General features: G+C 42.8%; 1 protein-coding gene across 2 annotated transcripts in view; it reads right to left on the bottom strand.

The window, feature by feature from the left end:
* The window catches only part of LOC111562596 (cAMP-dependent protein kinase type I-beta regulatory subunit), an 82,708-nt gene that overhangs the window by 40,690 nt on the left and 20,897 nt on the right, over window positions 1–21,121 (bottom strand). For both annotated transcript variants that reach the window (XM_055005132.1, XM_055005133.1), the window contains one exon: window positions 19,113–19,204. In XM_055005132.1, coding sequence (XP_054861107.1) covers window positions 19,113–19,204 — 92 coding nt within the window. The remainder of the gene's footprint in view (window positions 1–19,112; window positions 19,205–21,121) is intronic.

Raw genomic sequence — 21,121 nt, 5'->3', positions numbered from 1 at the left:
TCCCATCATGAATCAGTAGTTAGAGGAACCCTCAGTTTGTACGATGCAGGAAATGTAAACATAGACTTCATCTACAAAAAGGGCCAGAGCCGACTTTTTAGCCTCAGAAGACTTCGATCATTAGACATCTGCAGTAAGATGCTGCAGATGTTTTATCAGTCTGTGGTAGCAAGTGTTCTGTTTTATGCTGCAGTCTGCTGGGGAGGCAGTAGAAAAAACAAGGATGCAAGGTGTTTGAACAAACTGATTAAAAAAGCTGGCTCTGTGGTTGGAATCAGATTGAACTTATTGGAGGATGAGGTGGAGAGACGGGCACTTAGAAAGATGGAGGCCATTCTGACAAACATGGATCATCCACTTCATATCTGCCTCAACGAACAATGAAACATCGGTGGATGGCTCCTGCTCCTGCACTGCAGGACGGAAAGATTTAGAAAATCTTTCATGCCATCAGCAATTAGACTGTATAAGTCTAGAGTAAACAGATGAGAACCCAGATGATTGAATTTCCCTTTGGGGATAAATAAAGTTATTGTTTTGTATTGTATTGTATGTTGCATTTGTGTGAATGAAAGGAAAAGTTTGTGTTCCTTCGCTCTATCTTCAACATGTGTCCACAGCTGAGCAGCAACAGCCCGTTATTGTTCTCAAACAGCCATTAAAAAGCGGTTAGCTTGGGGGATTTCAGCCACTAAAGAAATAAAACCAGCCTGCTTGTTGTAGCGGCTTCGCTTGTTGTTCTTCCAGGTTGGCGATGACGGCCGCCCTCCCTCTTCCTTCTGAATCTCTCCTACTGCATGGCTGTTTATTTGTTCAGCAGCAGACATCTTATCTTCTACATTACAGCATGGACACACAGCGCTGCCATCATTAACACCAGAGGCTCTTTAACACACGGCGTGCCGCCATGTCTTTGTGCTTCTTAATGGGCCGCAGAATGCTGAGTTACGCAAGTCTTTAACAGGGACACCATCCAGAATGCTCACTGCATCTGGGCAGGGGAGGTTTCACAACATCCAAAATAATCAACAACTGCACCACATACGAGAGCTTCCCAGCTCCAAGTTGTGCCTCAGCTTGGCAGCGACGTGCCACTGGTTTGGCGGGCACAGTGTTTATGTCATTAGTGCTTGAAGGACTAATTTTCACCACCACAGTTGATAGTAATTCACGGTGTTGATTCTGGCTGATCAGAACAATAGTCATTGTTTTGTGAGTCAGAATAATTCCATGATAGAAGTGGAGGCCCGAGGACACGACACAGAATGTAAACTCAGTAAAACATGAGAGTTCTGTGGGCTGATGTAAAACAGCTGTGAAAGGCAAGAAGAGAAACGTTCCCCTGGTTAGATGATCATTTTTACACATCTAACAGCCTCTGAGGTGCAGATGAAACGATGAGCTGGAGATGTTTCCTTCACCAACACTGGAGGAGAACTTCTGCTGCAGACTAACTGTAGAGCTGAAAGCTCCCAGAGAGCTGTAGAGATCCTCTATGAACAGTCTGAACAACCTGAAGGTTTCTGTACGCCGCTGTGATTAGTCAGCATCATGTGTGAAGCACAAGCATTGAGCACGTAAACATAAATCAGATTCTCACTCATAATTGTGGTGAACAGAATTATTTAGCGCGTTATCTTAGTAACCTGGAGAGCAGCTTTACGAGGCTGACTAAGTGGTGTACAGTTTAATGTCTGGTATTTAAACAGCCAAAGTTACACACATGGAACAACAAACTCACCTCCCAGCAGAGACACAACGACTTTAGATTTACATAAACCTGTAGGCAAGTAGAGCCGGCAGAAAACAGGGTGAAGGAGGAGGAATTATAAAGCAGTGAAGCATTCAGGAGGATATTTATGACATTAAAGCTGCTGGCATGCTGCCGTATTCGCACAAAAAATAAAAACAAAGAAAAGAGCAGGTCAGGCCAGCTGCTGTCCGTTTCCTCACATCGGTCTCCAGACTCAAAACCCTGGTACTGAGTGTTGTGTCTTATGTGGTCAATCCAAGCCACAAAGATCCTTTTTTTCAACACTCAATCATAACCGTTGTCTATTTCCAAACTACAGGGTTTCCTGAATGATGCAGCTGGCTATACAGCTGCTGGAGGGCTGATTTTAGCAGATAAAATAAGAGACAAAGTGCAGTAATTTAAGGATTTTATGCTTTTAGACTACAGAGCATGATTAATTAACTGTACTGCAAACACACATATGAAGAGAATAAATCCTGTTAATAAAGGATCACATTTAATAATGTCTAAAAAAGCCTATTTGTAAAGATTTATTAATTTGGATCAACATCACACTATTTTTTACAAGGTTCTACTGTTTGGCTGCTGTGTTCAGGACACAGGCGGTACTGGATATTTGCTGGAGGCGATGACATAAGAGAGAAGATGTAAAGGAGAAAGAAAAACTTCACTTTTCTAAACTTCAACAGACCTTTTCCTCTGTATGTGGTCTGACAAACACCATAAACTCCAAAACACACTTTTACTTCACCAAGGTCTGTTGAACTCTGGAGACTTTTAAAAACCCTTCAGGTAGAACTTAAGAGCAATGAACTGCTAAAGGTAGTTTGGTTTCAAGGATCTGATATGGGTTGACACTCACATACATCTCCAGAAGTTGTGTGTGATTAAATGCTGTATTTGGACCCAGCAGAGGGCAGGGAGCACGCTGTGTTAAACCCACACACCTGGCTCTGGGGGTTTATAAGGGCTGTAAATGCATCCTGTTGCCTTAAAGTGTAGACGAGTGTCTCAGGAAATGTAGAACCGAAGCACCTGAGGGCCGGTGACCTACAGATTTCTGCTTAAACCTGCTGAAGGAAAGTGATCAGACCACCTGAGGAGAAGCAGAAATTGTCGGAGAGAAAAGAGAGTTGGAAAGACAAAGTCTGTCTTCCTTAGGTTTTCTTAAATTTGATCCCTGTCACATTAAAGGTGCTCCAGTGCTGTTAAAAAATCACCGCCTGTCCTTAGCGGTGGATCATTCCAGAACTGAGGGCATTTTACCTCCCATTTCAAATAATCCATGTAGAAAATCCTAAAACATACAGTAGTTGTGTAAATGTTCTTGTCCTGAGACCAAATCTAAAAAAAAAAACTAGGAGAAAAGAATGTGTGAAAATATTTTTAAAAATAAGTTATGTCCTCTCTTCTATTTTTCATCTTTCCATCCCATTGTCAGCCTTGATTGAATGTCTCACTCTACCTCATATTATCAGGATCAGACTAATTCTTTGGACTGTTTTCCATCAGTCAGTTTGTCCTCTTGGTCAGCAGTAACAGCAGCTAAATATCTAGCTTCTACTGCTGAGAAAAAGATCACATTAGCATGGATTAGCAACCCTGTTACTGTGATTAGAGTAGGGTTAGCAAACAACACAGAAAACATGGAATAAAAATGCTGCCATTGATGTGGAAGCTGAGCCAATCAATACCTATTATTGATCAATATGGAGCAGAAAACTGTAAAAGAGAAGGTTGATTTTCAGACATGCTGAAGCTTAAATGTCCTCCAGTTCTGGAATGACCCATGTGTTTACATCCAACTACAGCATGTTAGACGTTTAACAGATGGAAAACAACTTGACATCCATATTTCTTTATATTTACATGGCAGAGGGATGTAGATTTTTCTGAGTCGTCTCTATAAAAATGTCCCTGACCAATAAACTAACTGTGTGGAGTATTTAACTGATGCCTTCATGGACTCTCGTGTTTTTCACCCGTTTAACTTGCAGTAGCTGCTGTTGATATAAAATGAAGCACAGCACTGCAAAGGTCCATTTCTTGGCTATTTTGAACCTAATTTTGGTGAAACCTGACAGAGTTTGAACAGCTGGTGTGTTTTCAGTCTGAAAACTCGAATCAAAGGTCACAGCTGAGGAAGTGGTCCAGGATCCAATTAAATCTAGGAGGAGCTTTAAAACCATGACTTTAAATCCCTGTCAGACATCACACCCATCAGTTCTGTCAGTAAGTGGTCGGCAGTACCTGAGGTGTGAGACGAGCAAAGGAACATATAAATCCAGGACAGCACGTTAACTAGGAGGCTGCAGGTGGAAAACACCAGCTGATGCTACGTCTAAAGGAGCTACTGAAATATAATTAACAACAAAAACCACCTCCAGTGATTCACACAATCAGTGTGATGCAGGGAGGGATCGCCAGTTCAGAGGACAGACCAACTAACACCAACTGAAACCTCTGAGCTGGTTTCAATCAGCGGTATTCAGGTGATAACATCAGTCTGCAGCGGCTCGGGCACCGTGGACCTGCTAGCCTGCTAACGCCATTTCACGAGAGGCCAATCCATCTTCATCAGCTCCCCTCCAGTCCCAGTACAGACGACAGCACCGGCTCTGTTGTCTCTGGCTTGGAGAGACAACATCAGCAGAAGAGGAACAGAAAGAGACGTTTCATTGGAAAGAGAAAAGTGTGGAGAAGCACCCAGTGCTCAGGCCTTCTACCAGACCAGAGGTGATGAACCTTTTTCACACCGGTTTTTATGCACCCTAAAAGGATAGCTTTACAACAACTGATAATGACGTGAACGTTGAACAGTCTCGTTCTCTGCTGGGACGACTGCCTGAAACACGCCCTCTTCAGGAAAACACACTCAGAAGAGTGAGGAAGAGTAAGGAGGAAGAGTGAGGAAGCGGTTGAAGGGAGGATGTGAGGAGAAAGACAGAAAAACAACCATCAGACTCTGACAGTATCTTCATGGTAAGTTTATGCCTGTTTAGACACTCTGAGGATTAAAACAACTTCAATAACCTTCGTCCCGTTTCCATCTTGCTGTTCCTCTAAAAATACAGAGGAAACATTTGAATCTGAAACCCACTCTCCCCCTTTAACAGTTCTATGAACAGCTCCAGTCTGGTTTCCATCACAGTACAGAAACAGCTCTACTCAGAATAACCAATGACCTCCTGATGGCAGCAGACTCCAGACTCTTTTCCATCCTCATCCTCCTCTACCTGAGTGCAGCTTCTGACACCATCTCCCATCCATCCTCCTCCACAGACTGGCATCCATCCATCGGTTCGTCATGCACACCCCTGGACGGGCTCACATCGCATCTCTCTGGCTGCATTCGGTTCACTCAGTTAAAAACATTCACATCCCAGCATCTCCCGTCTCCTCTGGTGTTCCCCAAGGCTCTGTTCTGGGTCCCATCCTCTTCATTTATCTTCTTCCCCTTGACCGTATATTTCAGAAATACAACATTCAGTTTTACTTTTATGTGGACAACACCCAGCTCTACCTTTCCACCAAACCCTAACCCTAATGCTAACCCACTAACGCTAACCCTAACCTAACCAAATCCTAACGCGAACCCACTAACCCTCAGAAAAAAACTTATCATGGTAAAGACCTGTGCCAATTTTCCGTAACGTGCACTTTTAATCACGTTATCTTCCCCTTTCCTAACCTAATCTTAAAACTAACGCTAAGCCACTAACCCCAACCCTAACCTAAGACCGACCTGTTCTAACAAGCCTACTCACTCTGACATCCATTCCTCTTTTTCTTCTGTTTTTTAAAATTGCTGAATTTCGTTCTCTGAAACTTTTGACATCTTTAAGTTCGATGTTGTTATTGTGAATGTGTTTTAATGTTGTACAGTGTCCTTGGGTGTTTTGAAAGGTGCCTATAAATAAAATGTACTATCATTATTATTGTTATTAAAACTGTTATATACGTTTTTATTATTATTATTCTAAAAGCTGAATTATTTTACAGGAGTGGTCCCGTTTCCTATCTTCAATCCTTCTCCCTCTGTATCATGTCTATAAATAATTTTAAAGGTTTCAGATAGGGAAAAGGGCTAAAAATAAAGTCTGATTCACATAATCAGCTGAATCTCAGACTAGATTGTTGAGTTATAAAGGCTCCTGCTCTTGTGTGTTTTCTACCTGATGATCCGACACACCACCTGATGCACCATGATGTCAGTCTGAAAACATCGCTAACGTGTCCGACTCTGCTGCCTTTCTGAACTTCACTGGAACGTTTTTTCGGCCGTATTTAACTCATTTTCATCGTGCTGTCAGCCTGAATCACAGCTTCAGTACTCGTGGATTTTCACACTTTTCTAACGCCTCCCTTCCTGTGTTCTTTGCCCCGGGGCAGGAAAAAGCGAAGCTCTTCCTCCACTTAGAGAGAAAAGGGTCAGACTGGATCAGGTGTTGACAAACGAAGCCCCGACCTCTCTGATGTCTGCAGGGGACGTGACTGGAAGGAGGTGGCATATGGAATACAAACATATCATACTGTAATTTAAATTGTATTCTAGTTTATTACTCTGGTTTAGGCACATGTATGTTTTTTTTACACAGTACTTTTATGCTTCTCTTTTTACATACAGTACTTTTATTTAAAATTTCTCAGATTTAGGTTCTGTATTTATCCTCTTACTGTCTAGTTGTTGTTGAATACCGTAACTCTGTTCATCACTTCATGTCTGTGAGCTCACTTGGCAGTAAAGGCTTCCTGATTTTGATTCTAATTCCAGTAAATACACACACGTACATTAAATAGATAAAATGACTCCATACAATATGTACAGACGCTCAGAGCTGTGCCTGTCTTACTTTCTCTCTCACACAAACACACACGTATCCGGACACGTTGCTGAACATCACAGGACATGCCGCCGTCCCGCAGGCGAGTCTTTTCCTCCCCTCCCCTCCATACCTCACCCTCCTCCAGAACACCAGAGCTAAAACCAGAAAACAGACGCAGAGCAGGACGCAAATTGTTGGGATTTAAGCCTGAGAGGTGTTTACACAACACAGCACATTAGACATGCACGCACACACACACAGACACACACACACACGCACATCTTTTTATATATATATATATATATATATATATATATATATATATATATAAAAATAAAAATAAATGTGCGTGTGTGTGTGTGTGGTGAGGCAATGGTGCACCAGGTGCATGCAGACGGGAGAAGTAACTGGCATTCACTAGCTGACATCTGACTGACGTCAGGCTTTTCCCGCAGACCTGAACCGTGTTGAGCAACCAGCTAACACCGTGGAACGTGCTAATGTTAGCGCCTTGTTAACTAGACCACAACTTCAGACTTGAAAGCTTGAGTTTTTTAGGGAAATCATTTGTTCAATAAAGTTGTTGCTTCTCTACTCTTCTTGTATCTTCAGAGGTTTTGTGGTTCTGGTGTTGGTGATGAAGACGTTCCAGGGTTCAGACGGTTCTGTGTGGAGTTTAGCTGGTGGTTGGCCCAACCTCAGCGGTGATAATCTGCAGCCGCTCACAACCTCCAGCAGGACACCGTGGGTTCGATAATGGACGGACTGATGACTGGCTACTGTGTGCGCTATAAGGCTCCTGTCATGAACACTGAAAATACTCCATCACCTCAGCTGGTATTCCAACGAGGAATTCAACAAAGTAACAGAGGTGAAGTTTGAAGCTTTATTTTATGACCTCAGCAGGGTTTAGTGAGTTTATCCTGCTTCTTATTCTGGCCTTTAACAAAACAGAGCAATGAAAAGAGAAGCAGATACCGTCAGAATGCTCTTTAACCTCTCGTCTTAGTAACAACAGCAAACATGGCAGAGAAGAGATGAAGAAATCAAAGACGAGGAACAAGTTTTCTATTTCCCGTTTCCTTTAACTATTTCCACCATCAATAGTGTCGCCTGTTTTTCTGAATTAACCCATCAGATCTCTCCTGACTCATCTCAGTTCCTTCTTTTCTTTTGTGTCACAAAATCTTGCTAGTTGTTGATTGACGTGATGCAGCAGATCTCCCTGTCAGATCAATAGATCACATTAACTTTCCACAGAGATGTGCAGCAAAACAGCAATTTGAATCCAGGTAATTGTGCACAACAACCATCTTAATAGTTAAGTCACTCTTTGCGTTGTGGAGATGACAGCATTCTTCTTGAAGTTTTAAAGGAAACTATGACCTGTAAAGCCCAGTGGCTCTATGCTGGCCTAAAATCAGCCACACTAACCATGAGATACTCCATACTGAAGCTTATCAAGCATGGAAATGGGCCGAGCGCCTCTAATCTAAATGAAACTCAAACAGAGTGACACCAGTGAGGAGGTCATGGGAGAATTAACACACTATAACAAGACTGTTGTCTGTGACTGTGCACTGGAACCTATCGCAGTAGTGTAGACAAAGCAGACGGGATGTATACAATAGGAGGCCATGGGCCAACCCGGCTATTCTGCAAGGCGCTAGGCTGCTCTGGCCCCGGCCAGTGCGTGGTGGTCAGTGTGTGGGTTGTACTTCTGGCCTGGATGAGCTATAAAGGCACTGAAGGGTTGCAGGAACATCATGTCCTCACAGCGGGGGCAAACACTCGGTAGGAAGCTGCTGTCACGCTGCACACGGGCGCATTTAGCCTACATATCGATATGAAGTAAACGTGACACCGTCCATGATCACAGATGACCGGAGTCACTCCCGACCATGACACACTCTGGTGCTTCAGTCTAGAAGTGTTAACGGATTAAAACATGTTCTCCTCCTGAGCTACATCATCTCTGAGGTTCATCACTGAGGTGATTTACGACTTCTTCCACTGTGGACATTTGATCTGAGATGTTCAGATCCACAACAGAGGGCAGCTTCTCCAGCTCTTGCAGTTTACTGCAAGAAACATGAATGTGTACCGAACATTCACGCATGTTCTAACATAACTGCACAAGGGTTTTCTAATCATCAGTTAGCCTTTCAACACTATTAGCTAACACAATGTAGCATTAGAACACAGGAGTGATGGTTGCTGGAAATGTTCCTCTGTACCTCTATGGAGATATTCCATTAAAAATCAGCTGTTTCCAGCTACAATAGTCATTTACCACATTAACAATGTCTACACTGGATTTATCATTCATTTAATGTGATCTTCATAGAAAAAAACTGGTTTTCTTTCAGAAAGAAGGACATTTCTAAGTGACCCTAAACTTTTGAACGGTAGTGTATAGTCCCTTTAGTGTTTTCCTCCTCGGTCGACAGGTTTTAGAGACTTTCTTTTTTTTTTCTTCAACTTTCCATCGTCTAACGTTGTTGATAATCCTCATCTGTTCCCTTGTTAATTTTATAGAACAAAGACGTGCTATTGTCCAGATGTGGAACATGTTTGCAGGTGACTGAACATCCACACATGTGGATTTTCAGTCACCTGAAAACATGTGGAAGATGTGGACAGTAACACAACATTTCTCTTGTACATTCTTTGCATTTTCTTTTGTCTGCTTCCTGTTCTGTGATGATGTCACTTCCTTCCAGATCTGCTGCATCATCTTCATTTTTTTCCTCCGTGATTTGTAGTAACTTTCAACAATAAGGACATTTCTAGGTGAACGGCAGTGTAAATACATCACGTCTTGCTGAGTTCTTGTGTGCATGTACGTGAAAATGCTTCTACACACAAACAGACAATAACACAGTCGCACACAGACACAAACACACACTCTCACACTGATGGCCTGAGCAGCTGAAGGGCAGAGATGAATCATAGCTGGTTGGAAAACTGTCCTACACTCTGGGGTTCAGTTTGGAGGGAACTCAGAGCTCTGAAAGGACTCCAGACACCGACATCACTGCATTTCTCTCTACTTTCTGGAGAATGTGATGAAGAACTGGATGGAGTGGAGGATGGAGGAGGCAGCAGGGGACAGGTTGGAACACAGCAGAGGCTACGAGAGAGGACAAATTTTCCAGCTATCTGTGCAGCCTAGTGTGTTTGTGCATACATGTGTGCACTTGCTGACGTGCGTGTTTCAGTGTGTTTTTCTCAACTAGCATGCAAACATTTGGCCTGGCTGATACAGACTTCCTACAGATGATACGTGTGCGTGCCCTGCGGTTTGCTGGGCGTGAAGGTGCCGCTGTGGAGCTGCAGCGGGCTGGGGGAGGTGAGGCTGCTGGATGGTGGAGGTTCAGTCAGGCCTGCAGCTCTCCTGTGGTGAGTGACCTCATCGCCTGGCCCCTGGCATTGTGGCAGCAGCACAAAGCCATGCAGGGGACGGAGGGACGGTGGGGGAGGGCCTGGATGTGGGCGGCAATGAGGCTGCAGGACCGTCAGGAAGAGAAAGTTCTAAAAATGAGGAACAGGAGGACCACCAGGCTCTCAGGAAAACATGGATGAGAACACACAGAGATTCAGGAAACACAAACACACACTCAAACACTGATGACCAACACACAACATAAACCTGCTAATTAGTTCACGGTGCGTACGAAGCCGTCATAAAACACAGATCAGAGTCAAACATCCCCACTACGCTCCACCTGAACATACGGAGAAACAAGTCCTCACAGCGACCGTAAAGCCAATACACACGCACGCACGCACGCACGCACGCACACACACACACACACATCCTAAAATCACCAGAAGCAGAAGTCTGGGTGGGACAGTCGTCCACTCATTCTGTCTCTACGTCCTGTCGACCAGCAGCTCTGTGTCCAAAGAAGGACAGTCTGCTGAGGTCCACCGAACACACAGTCATCTTAGAGCAGGGGTGTCCAACATGTGTCCAAAAGCGGTCCTCCAGAGGGTCCAATCCGGCCCTCAAAGTGTAAAAATTCCAGAGAAGACATTAACTGCAGATTGTAAATTAGTAAAACTATAAATTTAAAATCATTTCTAGACCATGACAAGTTGATTGGATCAGAAAGTAAAATACTAGATTGTTCATTGTTCTTTTGTTGTTTTGTGTCTCATTTCTGTAATATTTTGTGTTGTTTTTGTTGTTTTTTGTCTTTTTTGTCAGATTTTTGTTATTTTGTTTCTTGTTTTTGTCATTTTGTTTCTCATTGATGTAATTTTTTTTGTCTAATTTTTGTCTCTTTTTGTTTTGTTTCATGTCGTTCGTCTCAATTTTGTTATTTTGTTTCTCAATTTTGTCATTTTGTTTCTCACTTTTGTCATTTTGTGTCTTATTTTCGCTGTTTTTTTGTCTTTTTTGCCTGACTTTTGTCATTTATCTCAAGTTTTTATTGTTTTGTTTCTTGTTTTTTTGTTTTGTTTCTTTTTGTCTCACTTGTGTTAGTCTATTCTTTGTCGTTTTGTTTTTCATTTTTGTCATTTTTGATCTTATTTCTGTCATTTATGTAACTTTTTGTCTAATTTTTGTCATTTTTTTGTCACTGTGTCTCGTTTTTTTGTAATATTTTGTCTTGTTTTTTGTCTTTTTTTGTCTGACTTTTATCGTTTTGATCCTCCAGTAAATCCTCTATGGTTCAGTTCCAGATGACTAAATGTTGTGTTCCTTTGTAGACACTCTGATCTGGAAGTTGTAATGTGGAAATGATAAATTGAGGCTAAATATTGTTAAAATTGAATTTTTCTGAAGAAATTTCAGGTTGTTCATGATGTTTCGTAAAAAGATAATTCCTGAAATGTGAACATTTTTGCACTAAAACAATGGAGCCATTAGGAGTTGTGGTCATTTATAGGTTATTATGCTGTGGTTTTACTGGAGATCAAACTGGGCTGAATGTGGAACCTGTTAAAATGAGTTTGGCACGTCTGTCTTAAAACTTCTTTCTGACGCAGTGTAAATAAAACCACGCCTCCCCACAAGAAGCAATGAGTCCAATGACAGTTAATTCTGGTTTTATCTGTGTGTGGCAGAAACCCCCCCTAGGGGCAGCTCTATGGTAACAGCAGACATCAGTGAAGGGATGGAGATGTAGGTAGGAAGCAGCTGTGTTCTGTTACCGACACACATCTGTAGTTTCAGAAACAGCCTGTCTGTGACATGGACTCATCCACTGTAGCACAGAGCTAGCTCCAGTTTCAAGTCATTTCTAGCGAGCTATCGAATATGATAATGATGGCCGTGTTCATCTGATACGGCAGACAGTCCTCTATCTCCATCGCTTCCTCTCTGTTGTTTGGTCCCTTCACTCAGGCCTGAGATGGTTAGATAAACTTCCGCTGCAGCACAAGAGAAGACGGATCTGTCAGCCAGTTTAAGGCTCTTATTCTTCGCTATAAGTTTTCTGTCTTTCACTGTCTGCTTCAGGATTGTTTTTAAAATTTTATTGTTGGTTTTTCAGGTGTTAAATGGGTCGGCACCTTCTTATTTATCTAATTTATCCATGCTCCAGTTTTATCACTGAGGTCGTCCGATCAGATGGTCCTTAAAGGTCCCAGATCCAGATTCAGGAACAGAAACAGAGGCGACCTTTCCTGTAGCTGCACTCAGTCTGTGGAACCTTTTACCTGTTCATTAGAACCGCTTGGTCTCCTGATACCTAGGGCTGGGCGATAAATCGATTTTATCGATTAATTTGAGTTTGTACTTAATGTCGATTTGTTTTAATGAAAATTGATTCTCTCATCAACATCCGCCACCAACGCCTTCCCGCTGGGCTTCCGTAGTTCAGAGTGCGCCCCCCTCCTCCCCCCCGCTTGATACACAAACAACATGGTGGCGAGCGGCGCAGATCTAAAGGCGTGTGTCCACTAGATGCTATTTTCCCGCACGGCAACGCACCACATCTGAAAATCACATGGACGGCGGTCACTAGCGGACCACAACATGGTCACATGATTGTGATCCTACTACAAATCCACCACTGAGGACTTATCAGGACTTATCTGTCAGAAATGATCCAAGGAACAACTGATTAAACTGTGGGGGTGTTTCTGAGTCCCATCAATTCCTGCCGCCCACTACATATTTAGGTCACGTGATTTGGTATCTGTACATAATGTACACATGCAGAACACACACCTGTGCTCAGCACAAGGTCATTTTGTCTGTGGGTACATCTATATTATATGGACACATTCTATGTTGCCATGATTTCTGATCATCAATAAACAAATGCTGCTTTTCTGACATATGGAGGAATGAGCAGCCTTGGAGGAGGACTGCAATCTCTGAGGGCTTTTCTAGTTTATTATTGTATTTGCACCTCTTAAAGCACACACACCCACACCCACACACACACACACACACACACACACACACACACACACACACACACACACACACACACACACACACACACACACACACACACACACACACACACACACACACACACACTCTGAAGATGTCCCCTGTCCGTCAGCAGGTGCAGAGGTCGGGGTTTAGGGGTCGGAGGTCGACTAATCAGTCACTTCATCAACTCATTACTCTGCTTGTTAATTAGAGGATTAAAGCTGGCAGGATGAGGTAACCGCCACCTCCCCCAGTATATTCTGCTTTAAAATGTTAACTGCAGTTTTCTAACTGTTGTGGTGCTTCTCGTAGAATACTGTAAAACTGGTTTACTTCTCTGGATAAATCACTGCTTTTGTCTGATTAATGTTCAGGTCCTGACCTAAAAAGATTTAACAACTCCTGTTAACAGATGGCAACGGCATTCTAGAAGACTGCAAACTCTGCCAAGACCGTTCAAGAAATTGGATAAACAGGGTTTCCTCGTGCCTGCCAGACTATTTATGTGGATTTACAGAGAGCAGGACTTCCAGTCCCCAGGAGACAGTTCAGCGGTATGAGGGCATTGGACTAATGCAGGCCAACAGAAGCACTCGATGAGCATATATGTGTCTCTATTTGTGTGTTTAGTTTGTGTCGAGGGGAAAATAAAAGCCCTTCTGAAAGATTTCCCAGAGGCCTATTGAAGACTTGCTCCTGTCTGGTTTCTCTCTGTTGCTGTTCGTTCTCAGAAAAGAGGCAGATCATCAAGGTCACTTAGGCAGGTGTGCAGAAAACCTGACAGAAACAGGCTGACGTTAACACACAGCCTGCCGCTATCACACGTCTCACTTCATATCACCTCAGGAGGAAGTCCGATAAGAAGCACTGTTACAGCAGGAAAGAAAGAATGAGTGTTTAAACAGGTCAACATATTAAAACACTGTGTCTCAGTGGGTGTTTAACCCTACAGAGTCCAGCGTAGATTCATCTCTGATTGGTGGTAGATGTGAAACCAGATCAGAGAAATCCATCATTCTTTCTGCATATAAAATCTGGACACCTAACAAAAATCTTTATAAACCAGACTACAGGACAGCGTGCAACTTTTTTACGAATCTGAGGGATACAGCTATGCTATTTCTGTATTTAGAAATACATGTGAATAAAAGGTTTATATATAAGTTTATTGCACTTTTTAGCAATTTATTGTAGCAGTTAAGACATTAGTCAATATATATTATTAAAACTTGTGATAAAAGGGTTATATTGATGTAAAGCAAATAAAAATACTCTAAAAAATGTCACTATAGGATGTAAAAATGTAAGAATATGTCCTGGTGGACTGGTCCAATGGTAGGTCATAAAGGGTTAACAGGGGGAGATGAGGCAAACAGGCTACGTGTGCATGTGCATGTACATGTACAACAATAAGGATGCAATCTTGAGACTATATTCAAATGGATGCAAAAGAGTATGACCTGATTCTCTTATCATTTCCTATTAAACCTTTAATCTGAGAATCTAAAAAGGCTGATAATTGTTCATCCAGATGGTAAAATGAGATAAAATATGATAACTGCTGTACAGTTATTGAGACAGGTGGCTGCCCACTGATTTGGGTGTTAGCAAAGCACCTCGACACAAAGTGAAATCAAACACCTGTTCCTCGCTTATCTGGTGTCTGTTTGTCCGGTCAGATCATAACGAGGTCATTATGGCAGCTAATGGGCAGCAAACAGAAGACGGCACGGCGACAACAGAGACCTGCCAAGGTCAGAGAGATGATGAAACACACTGTCCTCTGAGCTTTAGTGCACGCTCACCCTCCTCTGCTTTTCTGCTAATATGCCAAACTTTGCACTTTGGTTACATTTGTGCACTGCAAATCTAAGAAAACTGAGACCACATCAAATAATTTGCTGTCTTTTTCTGTTAACCTTCAAGTAAAGATGAATTCTGATCATTTAGAAACATTTAAAACCACAAACAAACTAAATCGTGTTAGCTCCTTGGCATAAAGAGTATATTTTACCTAAGCAGATGCAACAAGTAGAGCAGGAAAGCAAAGGCCCCAAACTTCTCCTCAGGAGTGGAAACCAGACCAACCAGCTGAGTCTAGAGACTAGAAGAAGTCTTAATTACTGATGAACCAAAGGTGGAGAGAATGAAACAACGTCTGGAGGTGTTAGGAACGCTCTGATTTAGATCTGTGGGGAAAATCATTTATTCTTATCTCATTACCAGGCTTAAATGTGTGCAGCTGGAGCACATGCTGTTATTACAGCAAGATGTGGGGCAAAACCAAGCCCGAAATATGTGAAATTAATTCATTTTAAATGTACACTACCGTTCAAAAAGTATAGGATCACTTAGAAATGTCCTCATTATTGAAAGAAAATCACTTTTTTTCAGTGAAGATAACATTAAATGAATGATAAATCCAGTGTAGACATTGTTAATGTGGTAAATGACTATTGTAGCTGGAAACAGCTGATTTTTAATGGAATATCTCCATAGGAGTACAGAGGAACATTTCCAGCAAACATCACTCCTGTGTTCTAATGCTACATTGTGTTAGCTAATGGTGTTGAAAGGCTCATTGATGATTAGAAAACCCTTGTGCAGTTATGTTAGCACATGAATAAAAGTGGGAGTTTTCATGGAAAACATGGAATTATCTGGATGACCCCAGACTGTTGAATGGTAGTGTAGATCTTCTGAAGGTTACTTTTAAATAATACATGTTTCAAATGCTGTAAATACAATAAGCTAGAATGCACTTTTAACGTTAATTTCCTTTTAATAACAAAAAAACTGTTTTGTTGAAATGTGTCAGGTGGCAAAACATGTTTAGATTTCATATCCAGACAGCTGAGGAAAGATGGATTACACACACACGCAGGCAACACACGCGCACACACACACACACACACACACACACACACACACACACACACACACACACACACACACACACACACACACACACGGCTGGAGCAGCTCAGAGTGTGTGAGGCCGTAAAGTTTGACATATGGAATGGTGTGTTAATCAAAGACTCCACGCTTCCAGCTGCAGCAGAAACACACACTGGGAAAACACTCTGACATGCATGCTTCACAATTTACTCGTGTGTGTGTTTCGTGTGTGTGTGCACGTGTGTGTGTTCCTCATGATCATACATTCCCTGTCATCCTCTGGTGGTTTTTGTGTGTGTTTGCTTCAGCCTTGTTCTTTTCTGATCCTCTTCAGGATCAAAACTACAGTTCATGGACTCTCCAGAAAGGATTTTAGGTACATCTGTAATCTAACACTGATCTAGTACTAATAATAAACTGTCATTGCTTGATGACCTTTGGGTTAGTTGAGTTTTAGGACGGAGAGTAAAAAACAGAAGAGTCAAAAAGAGCCACACTCCAGTAAGTAGATGTGATCTGAAGGTTCTGCTTGTCCTAAGATGCCCTCCTGGATCATTTTTCTGCTGTCTGGCTCATTCCTGTAATTACACACACACTCATCTCAGCCCCAACAGAAAACTAATGGGCCAGTTTCACCGCTGAAAACATCCTGGGATGACATCTAGTGTGTAATGTTGATGTACAGAGTGGTTTAAACACTGGGATTACTGGACTCTAATCGAAATCACTCTCAGTCATGCACAATGAGATGTGTGTAAATGGAGTCACGTTAAAATGTAAACTCAGACAGTCAACACTTCTGCACCATTTATTTATACGGATCATCTCAGAAAAAGTCAAGGACGAGTAAAATAGACTGTACTGTAACTAAATTATACATGGTTTAAAATGTGCTTGTAAAACTGCACATTTTGATTATTACTGATTGAAATGTGGGATTGGATTGAGCTGTAACCAAAAAAATAAATAAAAAGACATGCAAGAATCCAGCACAGAATATGACTGCTGCAGAGCCGTTATCACTTTAAAAGGAAACAAGAGAATTATAAAAGTAAAAAGAAAACACAGCTCTGTCAAGTAGCGTCTGTTACTGAGCTTAAGGAAAGTCCACAGCTTACAGTACGGCCTCCTGGATTCCTAGAAAGTTAGATTATGAATCAGAGACAGAGCAACAGAGGAAAAGACAAGGAAAAAAGTGCTGAGAGGAAAAGGAGAGCAGGAACAAAGAATCTTCATTGTTTTCAATCATGCTCATTACTGAAAGGGATGATAGCATAATATAGCACTAACGGCCGAACAAATCGTGTGGCGCTCGGCTTACAGAACCGCTGAGTGACTAATAACACACACAGCTATCAGCGCTGCGTTGCTCCTCACACATTCACCTCAAACAAGGAAACAGCTGAACAAAAGAGAAAAACATGCAGCGCAAAGCCAACAAGAAGTCAAAGAACTTTTTTCATCTCCATGACAGCATTAACTTCATCCCCCTGTAATTAAATACAGTTTTTTTTCCCTGTCGTGTCAAATAAAGGCCTGCATCCGGAGCCACTGTCAGCTTCCACTACCTTCAACAACTACCTGCAACAACGTCCGATAACATAAATATCCAGATGCAGAGATGTAGTCAGACTCCATCTGCTGATCTGAGTCCTGGCAGATCCAGAGAAACCTGATCTACTTCAAACCATGACTTCATCAATGCCAACGACAGAAGACATCAACAAGCAAACATTATTCTTCACTCTGATGCAGAGTTTGGCTTGTATTTCTGTTGTGTTGCTTGTAGGATGAGGGATCTAGCATCCTAGTGGAGATGGTTAATACCGGCCAACATTTAAGAGCAGAAATCACAGATGCAGCTTCTCAGGAAAACCTTCTGTCAAGTCTCACCAGTGGGAACATGCAGCGTAATCTACAGCACCCAGCCATGTAGCACAGGCCTTCTGGTTCAATGTGCAGCTTTTCATTAATGCTGGAAGGCCACAGTGGGCAAACATCCACACATTTCTGTCTGTGGGGGCTCCAGGCGCAACAACCGCAACACAACCGCAATGCGACCGAACCGCCAGCAGCCAAGCAGCCGTCCAACGTCATCAGCTGGAAGAGCAGAAGAAGAGAGGGAGGGACGCTGTACGATCAGTGAGAGGAAGGCCCTGAAGGACCAGCTGAGAGCCTCTACTAGCTGCATGTCCACCCACAAATCCCACAACAATGACATCCTTCTAAATGTCTGATGCTAGCTGTGTGCAGTGAGACAACAAACATGACAGCCAGTCCAATAAATTCTACATCATGCATGCTTTCAGCAGCATTACACAGCCTGGCATGCCAACAGGCCTTAGGTTCATTAAGCCCTGATGGCATATGCTCTCCTGCCAGATAGTTTTCTGTTGTAACTCAAATCTGCCACATTAGCCACCCAAGAACACGTTTTTTCAAGCTGTCCGGAGCTATCACATGTTGCCCCCGGCTCCAGGCCACTTCAGAGGCAGCGACGTGCAATCAGAGGCCTGCGTGCCTCCGAGGGACAAGGTAGATTGTTAACTGATGAAAGAGTGGAAAAAGTGTGTTTTGGGTTTGGTCCGTGGAGACTTCAGCCAACAGGAAAGCTCCGGTGTTTTCCTCTCCATGGGGCATAATGGATTCTCCCCGCCAGTGAAACACTATTCCAGCTGGCGGGCGGGACCACCAGCCACCCGAGAGCCTTTCCCACAACACCCCGTCCCCCGCCGGAGCCAGACCGGGCATCACTGGAGATCTGGGACAGATGGGAGGACGGCGAGAGAACGGCTGAGCAGAGGAGGAATGTGAAAGAATGAGAGCAGATGGCAAGAAAAAGGGAGGGAAAGACGGAAACTGGCATCTTTCTCTCACTCAGACTCAACTATGGAGAATCACTGATTTCCAAGCTTTCCACCGCCTATGTCCGAATGCACAATATGATACTGATATACACACAAGTTACCACAGCAACCAACAACACAGTGCAACAACACATACCCAGACACTTCCAGTTGCCCCTGACCCACCCCCTCCTGCCCTGCCACATCTGTCCATGTCCAGCCGGAGCTACAGATGAGGACAACACTGGCACTCAGTGGCCACTAGGGCAAACACCCAGCAGGAACCACGGCCTGTTCAGGGTTTTATCAGCTTACAAACATGAACTCAGTCCAAACACACACAGAGGACGTGGTGCAGACCCACTAAAGGTGTCTCTCTGGTTCTGTACCTTCTCTCGTTGTCATCCAGGTGAGCAAACAGCACGTTCTTGGAGATGGCCTTGGCCAGAGCAGTCATGGTCTTGTAGTCTTTTGGAATCACCTGCATAGACAAAGAATGAAGTCTGTTACAGAGGGGAGGACTGGAGCTCCACGGAGCAGGTGGACACATAAAACCAAGCAGCACAAACACATGATGGCACCCACTTCAAAAGAAGACTAAATAGAGTAATTAGAGAGCAGCGTATTGGCAAACTCTGAAAGAAACATCCCACATGTGTGTCTGTGTATTTTTGGGAAAGCCCATCTGTTCTGCGATTACACTCAAAATGTCAAACAGACCTTAAAAATTCACAAGAGCTCTGAACTCATTCATAAAACATGCATTTTCATGTCCCAGACCCGGTGGTGTTTTCATGGAACGGCAGTCTGAGGCCACAACAAAGAGACTGAACACAGAAGTTTATAAAGAGACCTTCTGCTGTTTCCACTGCAGAGTAAGAAAGGAAAGCAGTCTGAGAAGAAGAGAAGAAGCTTGTATGAAGCCATCGTTCTGCAGAATCACTGAACAGGAGCGTATATCTGTGTGTTTAGTCTCTGGCTGAGGGAGAGAGGAGGGGGTAGTCTGTAATTACATTAAAGCAACAGATGTCTCCACATGAAGACAACCTCACCGAGCTGAGCACACACACACACACACACACGCACACACACACACACACACACACACACACACACACACAACCTCACCAACATGTAGAACACAGAGGAACCAACATTTTATCCGTCTGTAGAGCTGAGGAACAGATACTCAGTGGACAGAAAGAAAAACAGGCTGATTCAGCAGGAAATGCAGCTGGAGGACAGATTTTAAACTCATCTTCAAGCTCCGACTCACCCAGGAAATGATTAAACGTCATTCTGGGATTGTTTCCGGCTCGGAAAAAGCTTTTGGACAACTCATAATTCAGACGGACTAATTTTTTACTGGTCAGTTTAATGTTACAATAGTTGGCCCAGATGTGAAAATATGGTTCTGTAGTGATTTTACTGCTTCAGTCGCAAACACTGATGGATCATTCCAGACCTGGAGGACATTTGGGCTTCAACATGTTTGAAAAATCAACCTTCTCTTTTACAGTTTTCTGGCCCATATTCATCAATAATAGGTATTGAGTGGCTCAGCTTCCACATCAATGGTAGCATTTTTATTCCATGTTTTCTGTGTTGTTTGCTAACCCTACTCTAATCACAGTAACAGGGTTGCTAATCCATGCTAATGTGATCTTTTTCTCAGCAGTAGAAGCTAGATATTTAGCTGCTGTTACTGCTGACCAAGAGGACAAACTGACTGATGGAAAACAGTCCAAAGAATTAGTCTGATCCTGATAATATGAGGTAGAGTGAGACATTCAATCAAGGCTGACAATGGGATGAGATTTTATTAGAGATTCAGTTTGGTCATCAGGGGGTGGGACAAGAGAAAAATGGCATTTTACGGGGAACTCCAGACTTATTTGATATTTTAAAAATATTTTCAAACATTCTTTTCTCTTAGTTTTTTTTTTAGATTTGGTCTCAGGACAAGAACATTTACACAACTACTGCATGTTTTAGTATTTTCTACATGGATTATTTGAAATTTGATGGCTGGGACGTAGAAGGTCCTCCAGCTCTGGAATGACCCAGATGAAGAGTCATCAGTTCAGAATTCCATTAACACTTAGGACTAAAGTATTTGCCAACATCTGCAAATTCCTTTTTGTTAAAATCAAAATCAACTGCGTTTAATACAGCATGATGTTGTTGTTCTGACCGACCGGCCTCTCAGTGTGTGAAAACTCTCAACACTGTAAGACTTTAATCAGAGCAGCAGGTTTACAGACTGATCGAGTTCCAATCAGCTGCTGGTTCTCACAGTGAAGCCACTAATGGAAGGGAGCGTGTAGGAAGGTGTGTGTCAGGTGTGTGTGTGTGTGTGTGTGTGTGTGTGTGTGTGGTACATGAATGATAAGAAGAA

The sequence above is a fragment of the Amphiprion ocellaris genome, chromosome 19, assembly GCF_022539595.1.
Source record: "Amphiprion ocellaris isolate individual 3 ecotype Okinawa chromosome 19, ASM2253959v1, whole genome shotgun sequence".
Taxonomy (NCBI): domain Eukaryota; kingdom Metazoa; phylum Chordata; class Actinopteri; family Pomacentridae; genus Amphiprion; species Amphiprion ocellaris.
Note: the sequence above shows the minus strand (reverse complement) of the source record. Positions and strands in the feature narration are given on the sequence as shown.